The sequence below is a fragment of the Squalius cephalus genome, assembly GCF_949319135.1.
Source record: "Squalius cephalus genome assembly, chromosome: 8".
In the NCBI taxonomy this organism is placed as follows: Eukaryota; Metazoa; Chordata; class Actinopteri; order Cypriniformes; family Leuciscidae; genus Squalius; species Squalius cephalus.
The window spans coordinates 19,617,653-19,639,118 of record NC_137129.1 but is presented as its reverse complement, the minus strand read 5'-3'; the positions used below and the strand labels follow the sequence as shown (position 1 = coordinate 19,639,118).

Below are 21,466 nucleotides of genomic sequence, written 5' to 3'. Positions count from 1 at the left end.
TCAAAAATGCAATTAAATGCGGAGAAGAATAATAATAATAATAATAAACAGAGCAATTCCAAGAGGGTCCTCACACCATCGGTGCTCGGGCCCTAATAATAATAAACAGAGCAATTCCAAGAGGGTCCTCACACCATCGGTGCTCGGGCCCTAATAATAATAAACAGAGCAATTCCAAGAGGGTCCTCACACCATCGGTGCTCGGGCCCTAATAATAATAATAATAATAATAAACAGAGCAATTCCAAGAGGGTCCTCACACCATCGGTGCTCGGGCCCTAATAATAATAATAAACAGAGCAATTCCAAGAGGGTCCTCACACCATCGGTGCTCGGGCCCTAATAATCCTACCGAAAACAATAGGGCCTTCGCCCTTTCAGGGCTTGGGCCCTAATAAACAATAATCCTACCGAAAACAATAGGGCCTTCGCCCTTTCTGGGCTTGGGCCCTAATAAATAAAAAAATCCTACCGGAAACAATAGGGCCTTCGCCCTTTCAGGGCTTGGGCCCTAATAATCCTAACGAAAACAATAGGGCCCTAACCCTAAATATAGCTGCGAGCAGCAATTGCGGGCCCAAGCCGGTGGCACCGCCACCCTGGTTCCTTTAGTTACACTAAAGGCACCGGGGTGGCGGTGTCACCGGCTTGGGCCCCCCATCGCTGCTCGCAGCTATATATATATATATATTAGAGGTGTGCATAGATTATTTTTTTTAATCTAGATTAATCTAGATTAATTTTGAAATTAATCTAGATTAATCTAGATTAAAATGGCTCATTTGAATTCTGCCGAAGGCATTCAGAATATGTGTGCTACCCAAATAATGACTATAAAAGTAAGTCTTTGAGAACGGGTTTCTCAAGCCAGGTGGCGCATTAGACCAGGGGCTCATCTCCTGTTTCCAAAATGCATCACAAACTGCTTGAGAAAGCTGTTCTACTCATAGACTGTAAAAGGTTACTACTGTACTGTTACCGTCCGTAGGCAACATTAGGTAGGCCTATGTTATTATCAACTACTATAGGCCAGGGCTATTCAATTAGCTTCATTCGAGGGCCGGATTATCAAATCGAAAAGTTGAGGTGGGCCGGTGGGTTGGTTTGGGGGTTTAGCTTATTTATTGAAACATAACAATTTCAATAAATAAGTTAAAGTAACCCTAAAAAAGTATGGTATTTACTTGGAAATGTGGTACCCAATAGTATGCAGATATATAAAACCATAATAAATAAAAACTTGATAATTTACAGCTGTGTACAACTATTTTTCTTGGAACAAATAAATAAATTATACAAAACTCGTAGCTGTTGGTGATGTCGTAGCTGTATGCTTAAAATGAAAGCTGTCGTAGCTGTATGCTTAAAATGAAAATATTCTGACAGTGAGACTTGATAACCACAGGCTACTCGCTCCCACTGTATAAAAAATGCCTAAACACAAGTTAAAAACTATACACACCTTTAAAAGAAACTGACATCATTTCATAACAAACATTAATTATATATTCCTCTACCCACCTAATAAATCTAATGCAATATAAATCACTATATTTATTTATTTATTTATTTATTTATTACTACATAGTATTCAATATAAATATTGCACATTTCTGCCCAACCATGGTAAATTACTACAGTACATTCATGGTAAATGTTTGTAAGGGTGATTAGGGGATTTAAAGTCTTCTAATTTTGTTCATGACACAATGTTTCTCCTGCTTTCCTCATCAGTCTTGTTGGGAATGTTGAGGCTGTTTCATCTGATTTAATACTAATTAAATCATCGAGTGATTTGTGGTTTGTAACAGAGAGGTCTTCTGTCGAACTGAAACGCTTCCCACTGGTTGTCGCAACGCTGTTTAATAATAGTGTCCGGGACCGGGAGAAAACGCAACTATTTGTTGTTACTGTACTGACCGAGAAACGGCTTCAGATGATTCAGCGACGGAGCGGTCCGAATGAATCCGAATAGTTTTAGACCGTTACTGACCGGCCACTTTGACGCTCTCTCCGGCGGCGGTGTGAACGCGCATGCAAGCGCGTTTAGAAAGAATCGAACCAAAAGAATGATTCATTCATGAATGATTGGTATCGCTGGTTTAGTCGACATAAATTCGGGACACATATAATAACTGCTGAAATATTCGCACGTAAAACGTTTCTCAGGTCAATCGGAGCGAGTATCAAACTAAATTTGCCACACCGCCAGGAAAAGAGGAGGAGGGAGGTTGCTGCCGTCGGGCCGGATGGAGATGATTGGCGGGCCGCCAATTTAATAGCCCGACTATAGGCTATCAATTAGGGATGGGCGATATGGCCTAAAATCCATATTGTGATATACATTGCAGCCTCTTGCGATAACGATATATATTATAATAAAACCATTTCAGAACAGGTTACACAGACCCTGCTAAACAACTGCTAAATGTTTTTTTTTTGTTTTTTTTGTATGTAGTTTTGAGAACATATATTGTGCAAAACTGTAAGTATACAACATAATTTTGCAGATAAATAAAATTGAAGTACACTAGCTGCAGAGACTTAAGTAGGTCTAATGTTTATTATGGCTTGGAGCTTATGAAACCCCAAATTTAAAATTAGAATATTGTCTAACTGATGTCTTTTCAGTTAAAAAGAAACACAACAACGATTCTTAAAATCGGGCGCAGACAGAGATTATGTGCTACACCACTAAGATATATTGGGAATAATACGCACGCGCTGGTATTCAGTGATATGTTTCGTTTTGAATTTGAGGTGGTAGAACGGATTAGTCGGGTGTTAACTTACCGAACTGTTACCCCACACACTCTGTCTATATAGTTTGCTGCTGCTCGTCGGACGGCTTAAATCCGAACCAAGTCCAAATAATGGATGTTGCACAGATCTTTTTCACGAGCTTTCACTTTCAGCCGTGTTTACTTAAGATGACGACGAATATGATGCGTTGCAGCCGGATGTACCTCGCGGCCGCGGGTAGATTGCGTCATCATAGCTGAGCCAGCTCCCAACCCAACTTGGAGAATAGATTAACGGCGTTATTTTTTTTTATCGCCCGATAAGAGTCTCGCGTTAACGCAGCACGTTAACGCCGATAACGGCCCACCACTAATATATATATATATATATATATATATACATATATCAGACAAGTAATATTCTCTGTCTTGTCACTTAAAAAAAAAATTAAAAAATAAATAAATAAATAAATAAATAAATAAATAAATACTGCTCACAATACTGCCCTACAAAGGCAAAAGACCTTAAGTCGCTGGAGTGTGGAACTGAGAAAAATGACTTTAAAGTTTTTTAGTTGTCCCGCCAAATTAATTATAGGTAGGACACTGGAAATCTGGCAAATAGATGTTTTAGTAATGAAAATTATATACATAAAAAAATCTTGAGCTCAAACTTGACTTTTGACCACTATTTTAAAGTTACTGTACTCTGTCTTTGTATGTCAGCAAAAAGTGAGAAGTCATGCCAAGGCAAAAGGCAGTAACTTCCACATTATCAATATTTGGTTGCTGATCACCATTAACAAAATCATTATAGTAACACCTGTATAAAATCTAGTGATCATGACATTTATTTTGTATGATTTACAATTATTTATAGCCATCTACTTATTGCTATCCTGTGCTTTGGTTGCATTCTGATGGCATTATTAATACATATGACATGACAAAATACCTCCATAGATATATTAGTCCAGCGTTGGCTCGACCGTGTTTAGGGCGGGGCTGAAGTCGCCGGCGAAGTTTTGGCACTCTGCCAGCTAGATGCATGAGTGTTTCAACCAGGTCCAGTACCCAAACTGAGTGAGGCGGGGCTTTAATTCTTGCTTGTATTCATCTGATACGGCAATAATGTTTTTCTGTCAACTCTGCATAATCCTTCGCGATCGATATCGCACGTTTGTCAATGGAGCGGTTTCAGACCATAATGTTCTGACCGCAATTGTGCAGGACAAAGCTCTGAGGACATCAGAAGTTAGAGGGAGGTGTATTACAGGCTACACCGTAAAATTAATTTTAATGGACATTAAAACAAAGGCAGATAACCGTACAATCTGGTAGGTAGCATTATTTGATAGAACACCGGCACAATAACTTCATATTGACGCGCGGCTAAACAAAGGCAGAGCACCGTAACTCAATTTGAGCGTTCCAAAACAAAGCCAAAGAGCGGTAACTGATGTTACGGTGTTCTGCCTTTGTTTCGCATGGGCTTTTGGAAGTTACTGTTAAGACAACTCATTATTTTCTCGAAAAAACAACGGAATTGATTCAAGATACTTATCCACATGATAAAGGAGGTCTTGAATGTGCCAAAAATATAAATAACTCATTTTCGACCAAAAACGAAGTTACGGTCTTTTGCCTTTGCACGGCAGAATAAAACACAACATTGTGCTTTTGTAAAAAAAAACATTCAAGCAATCCCACCCCCGAAATGGTGCTATTTAAAAAAAAACTAAAATGCTCACGGTTGCACGGGAAATAATGCGTCCACAGCGAGGAACGAGCAGAACAGAGTGAATGTTTTTTAGTTCATTCCTACTGGACGTCCGTATTTCACTTTCGCTTTTAAGTTAGCGATTTAAAAGCCCCCGCCGCTGTGTCACACATCGATTAACCAGTGGGAGAAAATTCTCAGTCACATCGCTAATATATTTACATATATATACAAAATACAATGGGCCTACCTGATTTTGAACACAAGAGGGCAGTATAGCCCTATGTATGACTTTTTTTTTTTTTTTACTAAATAGAGCATTCTGGCTGTTTTTAAACTTGTACATAATTCTTGAATTGAAAAAAAAAAAAAAACTAAATAAACCCAAAACTGGGTTTAGTTCTGATATTTGTATAATTTTATATAAAAATAAATGGTGTATAATTCAATTTTTAGAAGATATGAGACGTTTTCTGATTCCTTTTTTGACATTACTTTAATCCCTCACCATAGCAAAACCGTTTGAGATATTTATTATCTGTTTACAATTTAGCATCTTTAATGTATTTTCATCATGTTGAAAAAGTTTGGTGGGAATAAAATAAGCCACTTAAGAGGAGTGGGTAAAAATTCAGAGGCTGATTTTGCAAAGAAATCCACATTCAAACCAAAGTATCTGACTTCCTGTTGCTCGGAGCTAATCACTGTAAATTAGAAAATTGTCCAGCTCAATGAGACCAATATGCGTACTGATTTTTGTGACTGTGGGTAAAAGTAACTTTTGTCAAAAGCATTTTGAAAGTGACACACCACCAGTTGGTGGCGTTATAACTTTGACTCACAATAGTTACATCCATCTGATCGGCCTCTTACCATGAACACACTGCTGAAGTTTCATCAAGATCAGTTAATGTGTGCAGAAGTTATAACACTTTGTGTTTCTCTTTTCTCGCCATAAATTCGTTTCCTCGCCACGGCCAAACCATTCGAGATATCAAAAATCCGTCCGCAATTTAGCATCCTCAATGTCTTGACTTTATGCATACTGAGTTTGGTGGGGATCGGATGCATTTTCTAGGAGGAGTGTTTCAAATTCCACAGCAAGCGTTCTCCAAACAACCCATAATAGCTGACTTCCTGTTGGGCTGGCATATAACTTAAAGGCCTGTTCACACCGGGACGAATTTCGCGCGGGATATTCGCCGACGTTTAACGCCTCGTGACTAAACAAAGGGCGCCAATGTGAGTATGTGCACCGGCGCGAAAAAACGGCACGCGTAAAAGCGGCATTTTTTTTTAAAACGCCTCGGGTTCGTTTTTTTGGTTTGACGCGCCGCGTCAAAAACTATCCGACCAATGAGATCGGCGCTTTTGTTCACATGTCTGGAGCTTCTGAAGTTACAGTAAAACACAACTTGGGGGCGCTCAAACACAAAACGGTCTTGCTGAGCACACATACGTAACGGCGAAGAAGATATACACCAAGTAACGTCTACACTGCCGGGAAGAAATAAGACGAGGAAGATGCAAGGCAAGATGATTGTAGAGCTGCTGGTCTCGTTGGTGTCGGAACATAAAGAACTATATGACAAACGCAACAGCGACTACAAAAATCTTGATAAAAGAGAACTGTTATGGAGTGGTTTCTGTTTTATATTAAGCGCCATCTAATGTCAGGGAATGAATTTGCATGTTCACTCGGCTCATCGTCAGCGAAAATCGCTTGGGTGTGAACACAAAAAACGCGTTGAAAAACGCTGGCGAATAACGCGCGCCGATATTCGTGCCAGTGTGTAGGGCCCTTAAGAGTGCGAAAGTTGTTTGGCCCGATGAGATCTATATGTGTGCTGAGTTTCATATTAATTCATGCAAGCGTGTTTGATCTTTGGACCAAGTTTTCGGACCCCATTCAAAGGGGCGCTGTTGAGCCCCCCTGCCACGCCCGGGTACCAGCTTCAGCCCGGCCCTGATGGCCGTGGGTTCTGATCTGTGTGCAAAGTTTCAAGAGTTTTCGAGCACGTTAAGGGCCCCAAAAGCCCCTGAAACCTTGAAAAACAATTATAAAAGCAAATCTCTCCTAACAGACAAATCCCCCCCCCCCCACACACACACAGAGACACAGATACAGAGAGAGAGAGAGAGAGAGAGAGAGAGAGAGAGAGAGAGAATTCTCCAAAAAAATCACATTCAAACCAAAATATCTGACTTCCTGTTGGTCTGAGCTAATGACTGTAAATTAGAAAGTTGTCCGGCTCGATGAGAACAATATACATACCGATTTTTGTGATTCTAGGAAAAACTAAGCCCCCATTTTTGACTAAAGGTGGCACAACTGAGCCCCTCACCACGCCCATTTCTGAAACTTTGCACATGTCTACTGGCTAATAAATGTGATGTGTCTGTCGAATTTCATGCATTTTCAAGCATGTGAAGAGTCTCAAAAGCATCTGAAAAGAATATTAAAGTTTGATGCGTTGCCACGGCAACAGTATCTAAGATATCAATAATCCTTTCACAGGTCTACATCTGCCGTGTGTCTACATTATACACAAAGTTTGAAGCAAATCGGGTAAAAATAAGAGAGTGATTTCAAAGCATTTTGAAAGTGACACACTTCCTGTTGCCAGTTGGTGGCGCTATAACTTTGACTCACAATACTCACATCAATGTGATCGGCCTCTGACAACGAACACACTGCTGAAGTTTAATCAAGATCAGTTAATGTATGCAGAAGTTATAACACACTTCCTGTTTCTTTTTTATCGCCATAAATTCGTTTCCTCGCCACGGCCAAACCGTTCGAGATATCAAAAATCCGTTCGCAAGAATTCATCCTCAATGTCTTGACTTCATTCACACCGAGTTTGGTGGTGATCGAATGAATTCCCTAGGAGGAGTATTTCACATTCCATTGTATGCGTTTTCCAAACAACAGCGTTTTCGCCCTTTGGGCTTGGGCCTTAATAATAATCCTTAGGAAAACAATAGGGCCTTTGCCCTTTCAGGGCTTGGGCCCTAATTATGTTATTTAATTTGAATTAGTATTTTGCTCCAAACGTTACACATTTGGTATGGAAAATGTACATGTAAATACAGAAATACATTGCCATTTTAAATATTTCAAATTTAATATCGCTACCCATAAGCTTCCATTAAAAGTAAACATATTTTCAAAGGCATCACAAACTTATTCTTGCCACTAGGCTATACCTTTGATTCTTTTTTAGTTCCAACAAAACATTATGTTTGCTAATACATACAGTATGCTAAGATCTGATGAAGATCAACAATGTAATATCCAGTGGTAATAGTCTTAAAAGACACTGTCTTCTCTCTACATGACAGGATATTTGGAATAAAACAGTTTCTCCAAAACCTTTCCCATTTCTTCTCCAACATACATACATACATGCATACATGAGTTCCTAATGAGCATTTATTGGGCAGATGGGATCACTCACCCCTCTGAAGTTACTGGAGGCCTGGAAGTAGATGATATAATTCTTGCTGGGGTCAAGAGGTGTGTTCCAGTAGCCATTGTAGGTGTGGTTGTCCCCCACGGTGAAGGGCGTAGCCTCGGGCAAGCTGCTGGGTGGGAGTTCAGCGGTGTAGTAATGAGGCGGTGCACCACTTGCCCCTCCCCCTCCCCCTGGAGTCTCCCCATGGGAGGAAGGAGCAGCGAAACACTCCATGTGACCCAACTCCCTCCGCCTCACCTGTCTGGAGCTGTCCTCCTCCACCACAACCACATGATAGGTGCTGTAGAGGAAGATATAACGATCTTTAAACTCTGATCTGTTCTGGAGTGTACTAAACTGTATTTGCAGTCCATGATAGAATCATAGCCTCAGGTGCTTAATGAAACAATAGCTTAATAAACCAAAAATAGCCTATACCACAGTATAAAAAGGCTCATACAACAGTATATTTGCCACATGATTTTAAAAATTCAAAACCAAGCAAAAAAATATAGAAAGCAATTTAGTTTGCCATGAAAGTAGTTTAGTTTCTGTGCAATTAGCTCATAGTTCAACTGTTGAGTAGTCATAACATGATGAAAAAAAACAAAACAACAACCTTGTTTTATTGGGGATAATATGCATTTAATATTTGGACATCTGGATTATTGTCATTGAACAAGTCTACTAACAGCCTTGTCAACTGCAGATAAATATTTATAGCAAATATTGTGGAAAAGAAACATTTTTCATATTATATCGAATTTATTACCTAACAGGTGCTCCTCTCCCCAAGGCTGGACGCAGTAGGACTGTTATGGTGCTCTCAGATTCACTCAGTGGAGATGGGACGTCTTCATAATCAAATGCAGGCGCTGAGGGGGAAAGAAAGAGCAAACAGTATCTGATCTGTCTCAGATGTGAGTAAGAAATCAATTTTTTTTGTGCCAACATAAACTCCGCCTGAGTGACTTGAGATCTGGACCAGTGAACAAATCATTATTTTGTGCTGGTCCATGAAATTCCACTGAATGATTTGACTCTATGATTCGGTTGCAGTGTTTCTCAGTTAACAGTTAACAACTGGAGGGGAAGATTATCAGTAAACAAAGACTTAAAATACAAATTTATAATTAACTAAGGATGAGTAAATAACAATAGAATTTTTATATTTGATCTATTTAAAAAAATAAAAAAATAAAAACGACACACTCCCACACACCTAGCAACTTGAACACACAGGAAAATCTTTCAAATTAGTCTTGGTTTTCCACTGAAATCACTTGCTCCACAGAGAACAAAAACCCTCCCTAGACAGAGCACACTACATGAGAGCTATGAAACACAGTAATGGAGGAGGATAAGAGCGATCCACAGTCCTTTATAAAGTCTTTTGAGCGGTGAGCGCAGAACAGACCTCCTGCTCCCATTCCCGCTTATTATTGGAAGTCAATTAGTGTGCTAGTGAACAGGTTAATGTCTCAGCCTTCAGCATACTAAAACAAGCAGAAAATCTAGAGTACAAAGAATGAGAGCTGCCATCACAGTGCTAGTGTTAGATCTGTTTTATAAGAGGACTGTGGGATGTTGCGATTGACATGTTTATTGGAACAAACCTCAAAAGAAACAGACAAATAAGAAAAGTTTTGCTCATGCTTACAGCTGGGTTATTGTGTCTGTGTCTGTGTCTCTCTGTGTGTGTGTGTGTGTGTGTGTGTGTGTGTGTGTGTGTGTGTGTGTGTGTGTGTGTGTGTGAGGTGTGTGTGTGAGAGAGAGAGAGAGAGAGAGAGAGAGAGAGAGAGAGAGAGAGAGAGAGAGAGAGAGAGAGAGAGAGAGAGAGAGAGAGAGAGAGAGGATATTTAAAGGGATAGTTCGGCCAAAAATGATATTTAACCCATGATTTACTCACCCTCAACCCGTTCGAGATGCATATGTCAATCTTTTTTCAGACGAACACATTTTCAGTTATTTTAGAAAATGTCTTAGATCTTTCAGTAGTTATAATGTCAAGTTATGGGGTCCACTCCTTCAAGTCCCAAAATGTGCATGCATCCTTCACAAAAGTAATCCATCCGGCTCCAGGGGGATAAACGAAGGCCTTCTGAGGGTAATATGACATAGGACGTAGCGTTTGACATAGGACGTAGCGTTTGATTTAGCTATACTTCGTTCTACGTCACGACGCTTCCTACGCTACGTCCTACGTCATACACCGGCATCCATCTCCCGTGAACGCGCGTACACCGTTGCCGGAAGCAAGATATTTTCATTTATAAAGTTTTAAATATGTATATTTTTACGACAAAACCGCACGGATTACCCTCAGAAGGCCTTCGTTTATCCCCCTGGAGCCGGATGGATTACTTTTGTGGAGGATGCATGCACATTTTGGGACTTGAAGGAGGTGGACCCCATAGCTTCACATTATAACCACTGAAAGATCTAAGACATTTTCTAAAATAACTGAAAATGTGTTCGTCTGAAAAATGATTGACATATGCATCTCGAACAGCTTCACTGTAAAAAAAAATTACATCCCCAAGTCAAAAATTTCAAGTGACCGATAACATCTAAATTGTTCACTTAGTCTGACATATTATTTCTCATTGAGCCAATGTTAACAGACTATTGCAACAAGAATTTCACTTGGGCCAATTGAAAAATTTAGATGTTATCGGTCACTTGAAATTTTTGATTTGGGAGGGTTAGAAATGTTTTACAGTGTTGAGGGTGCGTAAATCATGGGTTAAATATCTTTTTTGGCCGAACTATCCCTTTAAGGGAACATGCAAAAATTATTACCCATTTAACCTGTTTGACACAAAGCAGGGAAGCTATCGTATGACTTCGGAAGTCTGAAGTATCTGAGATGTGTGGATTTTTAAGGTGAGACACCACAGTTGAATATAGTTACAATTTTAACTAATATCATACTTCCCCAACAGATTTAATCACAGTACACTAAGACAATTATTTTGTATTACAAGTTTTCTAAAATGTTATGTGTAAATATGTAAATGCTGCATTATCTAACTAAATTTCCAGAACAGAAATTTGAAATTGGATTAAGTCATGTTCAAAATTATTTAATTTTGATGACATCTTAGAGTTAAAGGGGATTTTGGATATCTCTTCTTGTCATTCAGTTAATCAGAAAATACGCACGCACGCACGCACACACACATATCTCTCAATGTTTTAGGAATAAAATGCTATACAAATCAGTTGAATAATATATGAACAAACTCCTTTGTAAAAATATGGATAGGATTAAAATGGGAAAGTTTGTTTTTTAAGTGCTACTGAATTGGAGATTACTGGCTCAGTGCATACATCTTCAGACACATATAGATAAAGTGTATATCATAAACACTTAAATGTGTCTTTTAGATATTTTCTTTCCACTAGTCTGAAAGAAGACATTTATTTATTTGTTTGTTTGTTTGTTTGACTGTCTGTCTTTTTGGAGCTTGATAGCCTATGGTAATAAATGAGCAGCTCCAAGATGTTAGGAGAGACGCGAATAAATCATGTTCGTGTGAACTATACCTTTCATGAGGCTTTTTAAAGAGGATTGTACAATCGATGCTCATTGTTTGGTCATAACTACCAAAGGAGTGTAGACTAATCAGCTTCTCGTTAATTGTCACTTTATTGAGCTACCAAATGTTAAGCCAGAGACTTTCACCACAGGTCTGTAATTTTATTGGTGAAAAAAAAATTTCTTCAAAGGGTCTACCATTTTCCCCTCAGTTTACACTGTTCTCCCCTCACTTTGTCGATTCAAGCCTGGGTAAACCTTGGTATCAATATGTTTGCTGTTCAGAGAGTCCATCTTGCCAAAAGAGTAGCTTTTGCCTAGCTTAGATTACATATAAATGAAGTCCAATCCTGAACCAATTAAAAGGCCCTTGCAGGCATCTCACATTCATTCCAGCGATAAAACCAAAACCCATCTAGCTTTTAGTGGAGAAATTATAATTAAGTACTTCAGATTCAGAGAGACACAGCTAAAAGTTGTAGGTTTGCTGACATGGCTCATATCCCCATACATTCCTTGAGGCAATGCATATTTCCTCACCTGAGATATTGGTGGTGATTTCAGTTAGGGCGGTCTGGCCAAAGCCCTTAGCGGTGCGGGCGCGAACAGACACCAGGTATGTGGTGCCAGGGTGAAGCCCGGAGAACATGTGATAAGTCTCGTTCTTTAGTTTGGAGACAGTGCGCCGTGGACCAGGAACGTTGATGCTGGGATCGGACGATTCGATGCTCTGGTAGCTGATCTAAAAACCAATAACAGACAGTGAATTCAGTGGAAATTATGTAATACCTTATGGTGGAGGAACAGTGTTGATGAATCCCTGTGATGCAGTCTTTTAGTCTGACAGCAGATACTACTGTATATGCTTCACTTGATCCACAGCAAAACCAATTCTCTTTCCTTAATTTCTTTTTTGAAAGCACATTTTAAACTACAAAGATTGTTTCATGCAAGAAACTGTTGTCAATATAACAAAATTGGTAGCATTCATGGAATGTTAAGGGTATGGAGGTATAAAGCAAGTCATTTCAAGCCCTAAACATCTATGTGCATTCAGACATAATATTTCTAGACTCATTTACTCCCCAGTGAGATCTTGCTGCTCCATTTTCTTTCATGCAAGAGGACTCACAATGTATAAACCATTTAATATATTTCATATAAAATGCAACACAGCAGGTATGTTTTCATCCAGAGTTTCCAATTGAGTCAATAAATTATTTTGGTTAATTCATATGGTCCAAATGACAATGATTCAAAGAATAAGCTGTTTCTAACCCTGTCCCCAGTGTATGGTGACATACTGTAATAATGAGAGGACATTTTAACTTCAGTAGACCCACAACTAGATCTATCCTACCTATCTCATTAAAAGTAAAAAAAAAAAAAAAAAAAAAAAATTCAGTTCTAGTCTGATTTGATATTTGCCGAGATACATATATTCTTGAATAGATTATGTCTATGTCTGATATTTTGTATTGTTCCATGGTAGTCATCACACAGGGTCATCTTTTTTTCAATGAAATCAATTCATATTTAATGGGAGGCTTTCAAAGCTTATCTAAAAGGACTAATGGTTTCACAAGCAAGATACTTAAATTCTACACTGACATGTCTGAAAAAACATTTTTTAAGATACATACATTGAAAAAATATGAATACAAATGTACTTTTTAGACTACTTAAATATTTATGTCTCAGCTGTAGAAGCCAAAATGAAACAGACCTGGATGGCATCTATATATAGATATCTATACAAACTTTAAGGTGTAATGAAACCCCCATATTTTAGCACTAGTCAGTCACACCTCAGATTTGAAATTAGTCTTCATTACAAGCTGTTTGAAGAATCTGTTGAAACTGCTCCACTACCGCCCTCACTTTGGAATACTCTTATAACATTAATGTTAAAGTCGGAGGAGCCACCTAAAAGAGTGATTCATTTATCTTGCTTAATTAGTGAAACAAATATTGCAAAAAGTACTCACACGAAAGCTTGAAAAACGTTTACCCTCTCCAGGTACCTTCACTTTAATGCAGAAGTGTTCGACATAATTTAAAACAACTACCTTGAAGTGTTACTGAGTAACAGAAAAACTTCATCATCCCTCTCAATATCCATCAACTTTATATAAATTATATGCTTCATTTTGCAACTACTTTTTATTAAAATGCTAATGCAGCATGTCAACCACTGAGAAATGGTTACCAAATTCATCAACATAATTTAGCTCATCAACAACAGCTAGCACAGTGAACATAGAGCTACACACGTCACTCCCAAACGAGTGTTGAGTGTAAGCAGAAGTTTGCATGTGTATAAGCTGACAGCTGAGGTAATTTAAGAGGGCTGAAGCAGTGAAATATTACCAGACTAAAGCACTTAAACACAATTGCCCCATCCAACAGTCTCTGCAAGGCAAAGAAGCAATTATGTTTGTTCCTCGACTAATTGAAGCCTGGAGAATAAACTGCAACATGATTAGCATAAGAACACCTTGACTCTGTGAAGGATGGAGAGAGTTTACACACACTAATGGCTCTCTGACTGGGAGGGAGAGTGAGGGATAAAAACAAACCCTGCAAGAAACAAAAGAGAAAATGGATCGCACTCCTATATAAACCAACACGATCTCATGAAATTTTGTATGCATTTGTACATAAAATGTATTGATTTATAAATATCTTGCGACTCTATAGCTGTAAATATGTAAATGTTTACGTTTTAGATGTTGCCAATATGTCCATATTGCACGTTTCAGCATCTATCCAAACGTACAAAAAAGTTTCTTTTTGTCCCTGTAAATGTTACATACGTATGCCTACGTATAAAAAATGAGACCAGGCTGCTGAAACAGTTAGACAATCCCCTGAACGAATCTTTATCTTGCAGAGTAGCCTAAATACAGCTTGCATTAGCAGTATCAAAGGCAGCATAAACTGTGATGTCGTCATTATAATAGGACTTCCGATGCACCGTACATTTTTTCACAACATTGCTTCAATATATGATCCTTATATTAATCAGTTTAATGACTGATAAAGAAAGTAATTTAAATAAGCAACATTTCACTGTGCAGTCAGAACTCTTCAAAAACACAGGAACTTAAAGTGTTAGTTCACCCAAAAATAAAAAATGATCATCATTTACTCATGCTTATGTTGTGTCAAACCTGTATGAGCTGCTTTCTTCTGTTGAACTAAAAGAAATATATTTTAAAGGATAGCCATTGTTAGCCAGTTAACGGTAGCCATTGACTTCCATAACAAAAAAAAAAAACTATGGAATTCAATGGTACCGTCAACTGGCTGGTTACCAACATTCTTCAAAATATATGTTGTGTTGTGTTCAAAAGAAGAAAGAAACTTTTGAAAAAATAATTTTCATTTTTGGGTGAACTAACCCTTTAATGGACACACAGAAAAGACCATAAAGTAGGGGAAAACCCTGGAAGGTGACAAGAAAATATTATAATAGCCTATTATTTTCAAGAAATCAACAATGAAAAAATATAAGACAGGGAAATAGTCTTTTAGTCACAAAATGCAAAACAATGTAGGTTAATGTTCAAATGTTCAAAACTAGGGCTGTCAGTGTCGACTATTTTATTTATATATTTTTTGGTCATAAAGATAGATCTGAAGTGAACAATAGCCTTTAGTATGACTTAAATACATATTACAAATGAGGCAATATAATTGGTTCAAATAAAGTATTAAAAGTAATTAATTATTTTAACAACACTATTAAAATACATGAAGAAATATATAAACAATGAACATATGTATATTATGTACAAATGCCAAAAGAGGGCGCAAGAGGGCTGACGATAATTGTTACACTTTAGAGCAGTACTACGGTGACGCATTGCTGCCACATACATATTATTTTTTCCCCTCAATTATGTCGTAATAACGATATCTTATGTCGTTTTAACGTCATCTTTTCTTGTAATAATGAGATGCTATGTCGTTAAAACGACATCTTTTTTTTTTTGCCTTTATAAGGACATGTGTAGTCATGTACAAAATATGCCTTTATCCACATAAAATTGACAGCCTATCGCGCCTTTATCACACTTCTACGTTCAAAAAGCTTAAGCAAATAGTAGCAGCCCCCAATCAGGCAAAATGAATCAATGAGGCCCTTTTTTTAAATATATTTTATATAGGCCTATACGTTTTTTTTTATATATAATATATTATATATACCCTAAGATTTATTTTTGTTAATAGGCTATATCTTCATTACCTAGAGATATAATTAAACAAAAAGTAGTCAAAACACATCTAACAGAACATAGCCTAAGTTGTTTATTTTTTACAACATTGTGTTCTTATTTTGTTTAATTAACGAAATGTCAATCTTCATCTTTATAACAGAAGATACAATACAAAAATCTTCAAGATACAGCCATATACAATCTTCACATACAGTATAACAGATTGTCACCTTATAAACAGTCCTTTGTGTGGTGGAATAAGCAATGCTATATAGAAATATATGGTTACCGGTAGTATCTTAATTTAAACTTTATTTTATTATTTTATTTGTTCATTAACTAATTATGCTAACTCAACTAATTTAATGTAAAGAGCTGGATAATTACTAATTAAATAATGTCAAATATTAAATGTAGGCTATTGATTAGAGTTGCCATAGACTAAAGGATTTTTCTAGACTAGTAGTCATTCATTTAAGCAATTAGGACTAATCGCACGTTTATATTCAATCCTGGGTGTATATATGGCTATAGCCTATATTCCGCACTCAAGCGCATGCATAAAACTTGCCGCAAAGCACCGGCAAAAGTAGGCTAATGATATAATAAATGTGTCTGAAAAAAATAATGAAGCATTTTAATTGTTTATTAATGAACTAGACTTTTCTAAATCAGTGTAGGCTGCCTGCAAACACATCTCCATACATCTCCGCTGTAATGTAGCCTGCGCCTTTCATACGGACAGGATCACATAATCAGATGGTACCGTATTTGCTTTCGATTGGATTTTTTTTTCGCTGGTGGACATTTTTTTTTTATAAACTTTATATAGATAGTTATATTTCTCATGTCTGTGGCTTGTCTATACACTGGTCTTCAGTTCATTTTTGAGACGCGCTCCAATTCACAGGGATCATGAAAGCGCGCCCTGTTCGTTTTCTTTTATTTTACAAAAGCACAACGTTTTCTTGTTGTTGAGAGTTTACACAAATAAAAGTAGTTGCGACTGATGTATTATTCTTTTCTGTATGACCAGAAATGATGGAATATTTTAAGTTGTTTCCACTGTTGATAGGAAAATGCGAGTGATGGCACCGGCGCGTCCATGTCATGCAGTGCGCGCTCCACACTCCGCACAAATACTCGGATATGCGCTAGAGCGAACATTTATCTAGGTTAACGTTAGAGCGAGTGGCCATGCCAGACGGATAAGTCCTCTTCATGTTTAACAAATCAAATTCTGTTGCATTTTATTGCGCCAGTTTGAAAAGGACGGCTGAAACGCCTATACAGATAAACGCCCAACGCTGGTGTTTTTCTTTAAACAAATTTGTTTAGTCTTTAAAATAAATATTGTTTGTGGGCTAATTAATGCAACAATCATTTGTTTATTTTATTGGCTACTTTTATTTTTCATTTTTGTTTTGCATTGAATACCCTTTAAAGGATTTGCTGTGCACCGCAATGCCATCCTCCCATAGAAAGACACGTTATAGCCACCTTTATTTTCTTTATAATAATGGGTTTCTATTGGAAAACGCTTAACGTATAATCAAATGCATTGCGTTCATATTCTGGGCTCATCTGCTTTTCTGTAGGATAGTATGGTTTATTAATAAAGTGTGTGCAGCATTTGATCTTTATCACTGAAGTAGCCTATTAAGCCACATTAAGCTTTTTTTTATTATAAGGGTTTTCTATGGGAGGAAAACGCTTAGCCTAATGTGCAATTAAACACAATGTTCGTATTCTGGGCTCATCTGCTATTAATAAGGTGTGTACAGAATTTGATCTTTTAACATGAATGTCCGTTGGGGGCTGCTATTTCTTCAGCTTTTTGAACGTATGATAAAGACATGATTGGCTATCAATTTTATGTGGATAAAGGCATATTTTGTGCATGACTATGTCCTTATAAGGCCAAGAAAATATGTCGTTTTAACGACATAAGATCTCGTTATTACGAGAAAAAGATGTCGTTAAAACGACATAAGATCTCGTTATTACGACATAATTGAGTGGAAAAAATAATAAATGTTTATGGAATATTCGCTTCTTTTTTATTAAATTCATGCAATTGGTTGATGACAAATTGCTTAAAATTAAGATACAATTAAACAAAATTCACTTTAAAGAAAGGCTTCCTGCAAAACAAAACTTATTAAGTCATCAAAATCATGTCTCCCGATATAGCCTATTGCAAATCCAATCTTACTCATGCTATTCACTTTTCATTATCAACTTGGGAAAAATAACATTATAATATTGGGACGACGTGTGTATCAGGCGTCTTATTAGGCGACGTACTGAGGGACGACGTGTGTATCAGGCATCTTATTAGGCGACGTACTGAGGGACGACGTGTGTATCAGGCGTCTTATTAGGCGACGTGCCTGGTTCAGACGTTATGATTATTTATACATTTTTCACGTACGCCGTCGCCACGTCGCCGTAAGGTATACGTTACTACTGTGACGTCGCCGCCGGGTCTGTCGTCTGACGTCTCTATCAATCCCATTCAAAAATAGACACGGACTGACGGCGATGGAAGGGTAGACTGCTCCTTCGCCTTCTTCAGTGTAGTCTTAGAAAAGTCACTTTTTACTCGCCATAGAGCTCCAACGTCACCCAAATCCGTAGCCAAAATCATCCACCCACCCCAAATAATTTTCTCTGATTTAAGTATCCGCACCCGATGGTCAAATTACAATTATTCTGTGTCGTTACGCGTGATTATAAATGGATGATCGTCACCTTCAACAGCGGACTCGGCGACGGTTGATGCACTCATCTTTAATGGTAACATAATACACTGATTAATGAGCGCTGTTTTTAAATGAACATTTCTTTAAAACAAAATTTATTTGACAGATTTTCCTTTTCTTAATGGCATAAACAAGTAGCCTGGCAAGCCAGACCTACATCAAGATGTTAGGTCTGGCAACTCTCCATAGACACGGCTTAATCCGAGGGGCGGGATAAACGGCTGTCTTTCAAATTCCCTCTGCACGCAATAGGACAGTGCTTCAACCAACCAGTATAGAGCTGGTAAGTCCCGCCCCTTCCGCTAACCCCACTGGACCTCTAGGTTGAAAAATCGTCAATGGCAGTGAATGGAAGAAAATAATTATTTTCTGGTCCCGTTTGAATTTTGCCATGAATGTGAACATATGTTGTCTGTGAATTTTTTATATAATTTTTCGTGTAAAGAATGCTACAATTTAGCTAGTAGAAGTTTGATACGGTTAGACTTTGTGTGAGAGCACTTTGTGGACTACAACTCTTCGCTGCTTTCGACGCGAATCTGAAGAAAGAACAGCCCATTTGGTCTGAATGGTGACATTTGGGTATTGAAAAACACATGAAAAATACATGAAAAATTATATTAAAAATTCACAGACAACATATGTTCACATTCATGGCACAATTCAAACGGGATCAGAAAATAATTATTTTCTCCCATTCACTTGCATTGACGATTTTTCAACCTAGAGGTCCACTTGGGGTTTTACGGATGGGCGGGACTTACCAGCTCTATGAGGCGCCGTCTAGGGCTTAAATCAGGGATGGGCAACTTCGGTCCTGGAGGGCCAATGTCCTACAGAGTTTAGCTTCAACCCTAATCAAACACACCTGAACAAGCTAATCGAGGTCCTCAGGATTACTAGAAAATTACAGGCAGGTGATTTTTTCAGGGTTGGAGCTAAACTCTGTAGGACAGTGGCCCTCCAGGACCGAAGTTGCCCATCCCTGACTTAAATCAAACTTCATTCACACACACATATATGAAACGCTTGCATACACATACTAAGTAGTCACACATACATGTATACTGCTGAATGCTGAATGCTCAAACTAATACATATGAAATGCACAACGTCACACCTAAAGTCGCTCACGCACACACACACACGCAAACTCTACACACACGAGATGCGCGGAACTCTCCGCACACATACTTATCTGAGACGCGAACACACACACAAACTCAGGTGAGTAGCAGCTATGTGCGCGGAGAGTTCCGCACGTCTCGTGTGTTAGTACTACTAGTATATGTGTATGCAAGCGTTATGTGCGTGAATGAAGTTTGATTTAAGCCCTAGACGGCACCTCATTAACCAGAGTGTTTTCCCAACAGCGGAGCTAACGTTAGTTGATAGATTCAACTTTTGCCATATCTGGCCGGCAAAACTACGAACACATCTTCCTTTTTTAAGCATTGTAGATCATTATGACAAATGATCTGTACAGAAATGTAATATAATTTGTATATTCTAGTGTATCACTTTAAGAGTGTTGGGCTCTTTAAGAATGCCCTCCCCTCCCACAGTGCGCATGTTCTGAGAATGCACATGTGAACTATGAGTGCACCGAATGTGCGGTGTTAGCGACAAGAGCTCAGTTAATAAATACCATTGTGTTCATACATGGATGTGGCAGTGTAATTAATGGAACACACAACATGGTGTCAGAAGATGACACGGACTTTTCGCCTGTGAGTAAACCATTTGTGTAGAAAGCAAAGGTTGAACTCGTTAAAGATTTCTCAAGACCGCGCAGTGAGTGACAATGGCGGACTGTTTCAGAAGACCAGACCCGCTCACTTTTGATGTAAATATCGCCGACAATTGGCGAGTCTTCGAGCAAGAGTATGACATTTTCATCGCCGCAGCGCACTACGATAAGCCTGCCAAGACAAGGGCGTACATCCTCCTCAATCTCGCAGGGCCGGAAGCTATTGAACGAGAGCGTTCATTTGTCTATGCAGCGGAGGTGCGTGCACCAGGCGAGGACGGTGCAATCTTGACTCCCGCGGAATCCAGAGAAGATCCGGAATGCCTGAAGAGGAAATTTCGTGAAATATGCAGCCCACAACAAAATAAAACAATGGAGAGGCACAAGTTTAACTCCAGAAATCAGAAACAAGGTGAGACTATTGAAGCTTTCATCAGTGATCTCAGGATTAAAGCTAAAAGTTGTCATTTTGGAGAATTGACAGACGAACTAATTTGTGCTCGGATAGTATGTGGCATCAACAACGAAAGCTTAAGGAAAGTACTGTTAAGAGACAGTGATCTAACTCTGATCAAAGCAATCTCAATTTGTCGTATACATGAAATGACAGAGGAGAATAACAAAACGTTGGCTATACCTCAGACTGCAACTAAGGTGGATGCAATACAGCCATTTTCCAGCAGGTGGCGCCAAAACACAAAACATAGACAGAGAACAGAACAACATGATTCACCAACCATAACCAATTGCAAAAATTGTGGAAATAATCATGCAGCAAAGAAAGAGAAATGCCCAGCTTTCGGACAACAATGTCATAACTGCAAGAAAATGAATCATTATAAGAAATGTTGTAAAGCACGTAGTCAGTTCGGTCAGAAGAAATTTAACCACAGGAAAGCGGTACATGAACTCGAAGTAGACGATCCCCCGGACCATGATGACACTTTTTATGTTGATGGCATTGAATTTGACAAGTGTGTCAACGTTATTAACCCTTACATGCCAGTGTTGGAAGAGGGATTTGTCACTGTCCACATAAACAAAACTCCAATAGAGATGAAAGTTGACACTGGGGCAAATGTAATGTAATGTCACAAAAGACTTTCGAACAAATTGCCAACACCGAACGGCCAGCGAAACAATCGAAGACACCTAACCTTGTAGCTTATGGTGGAGGTAAAATTGAAACGAAAGGCTTGGTCTCATTGCAGTGTGGCTTAAATGGGCAAAATCATTCACGTTCATTATTCTTGGTGGATCAAGATGTC

The 21,466-nt window shown here is 38.4% G+C and overlaps 1 protein-coding gene across 4 annotated transcripts in view; it reads right to left on the bottom strand.

The window, feature by feature from the left end:
• Nucleotides 1-21,466, bottom strand: part of ptprua (protein tyrosine phosphatase receptor type Ua) — a 582,203-nt gene that overhangs the window by 216,871 nt on the left and 343,866 nt on the right. For all 4 annotated transcript variants that reach the window (XM_079878073.1, XM_079878074.1, XM_079878075.1 and 1 more), the window contains exons 10-12: nucleotides 12,001-12,202; nucleotides 8,692-8,794; nucleotides 7,923-8,220 (exon numbers count right to left, since the gene is read on the bottom strand). In XM_079878073.1, the coding sequence (XP_079734199.1) occupies nucleotides 7,923-8,220; nucleotides 8,692-8,794; nucleotides 12,001-12,202 (603 nt within the window). The remainder of the gene's footprint in view (nucleotides 1-7,922; nucleotides 8,221-8,691; nucleotides 8,795-12,000; nucleotides 12,203-21,466) is intronic.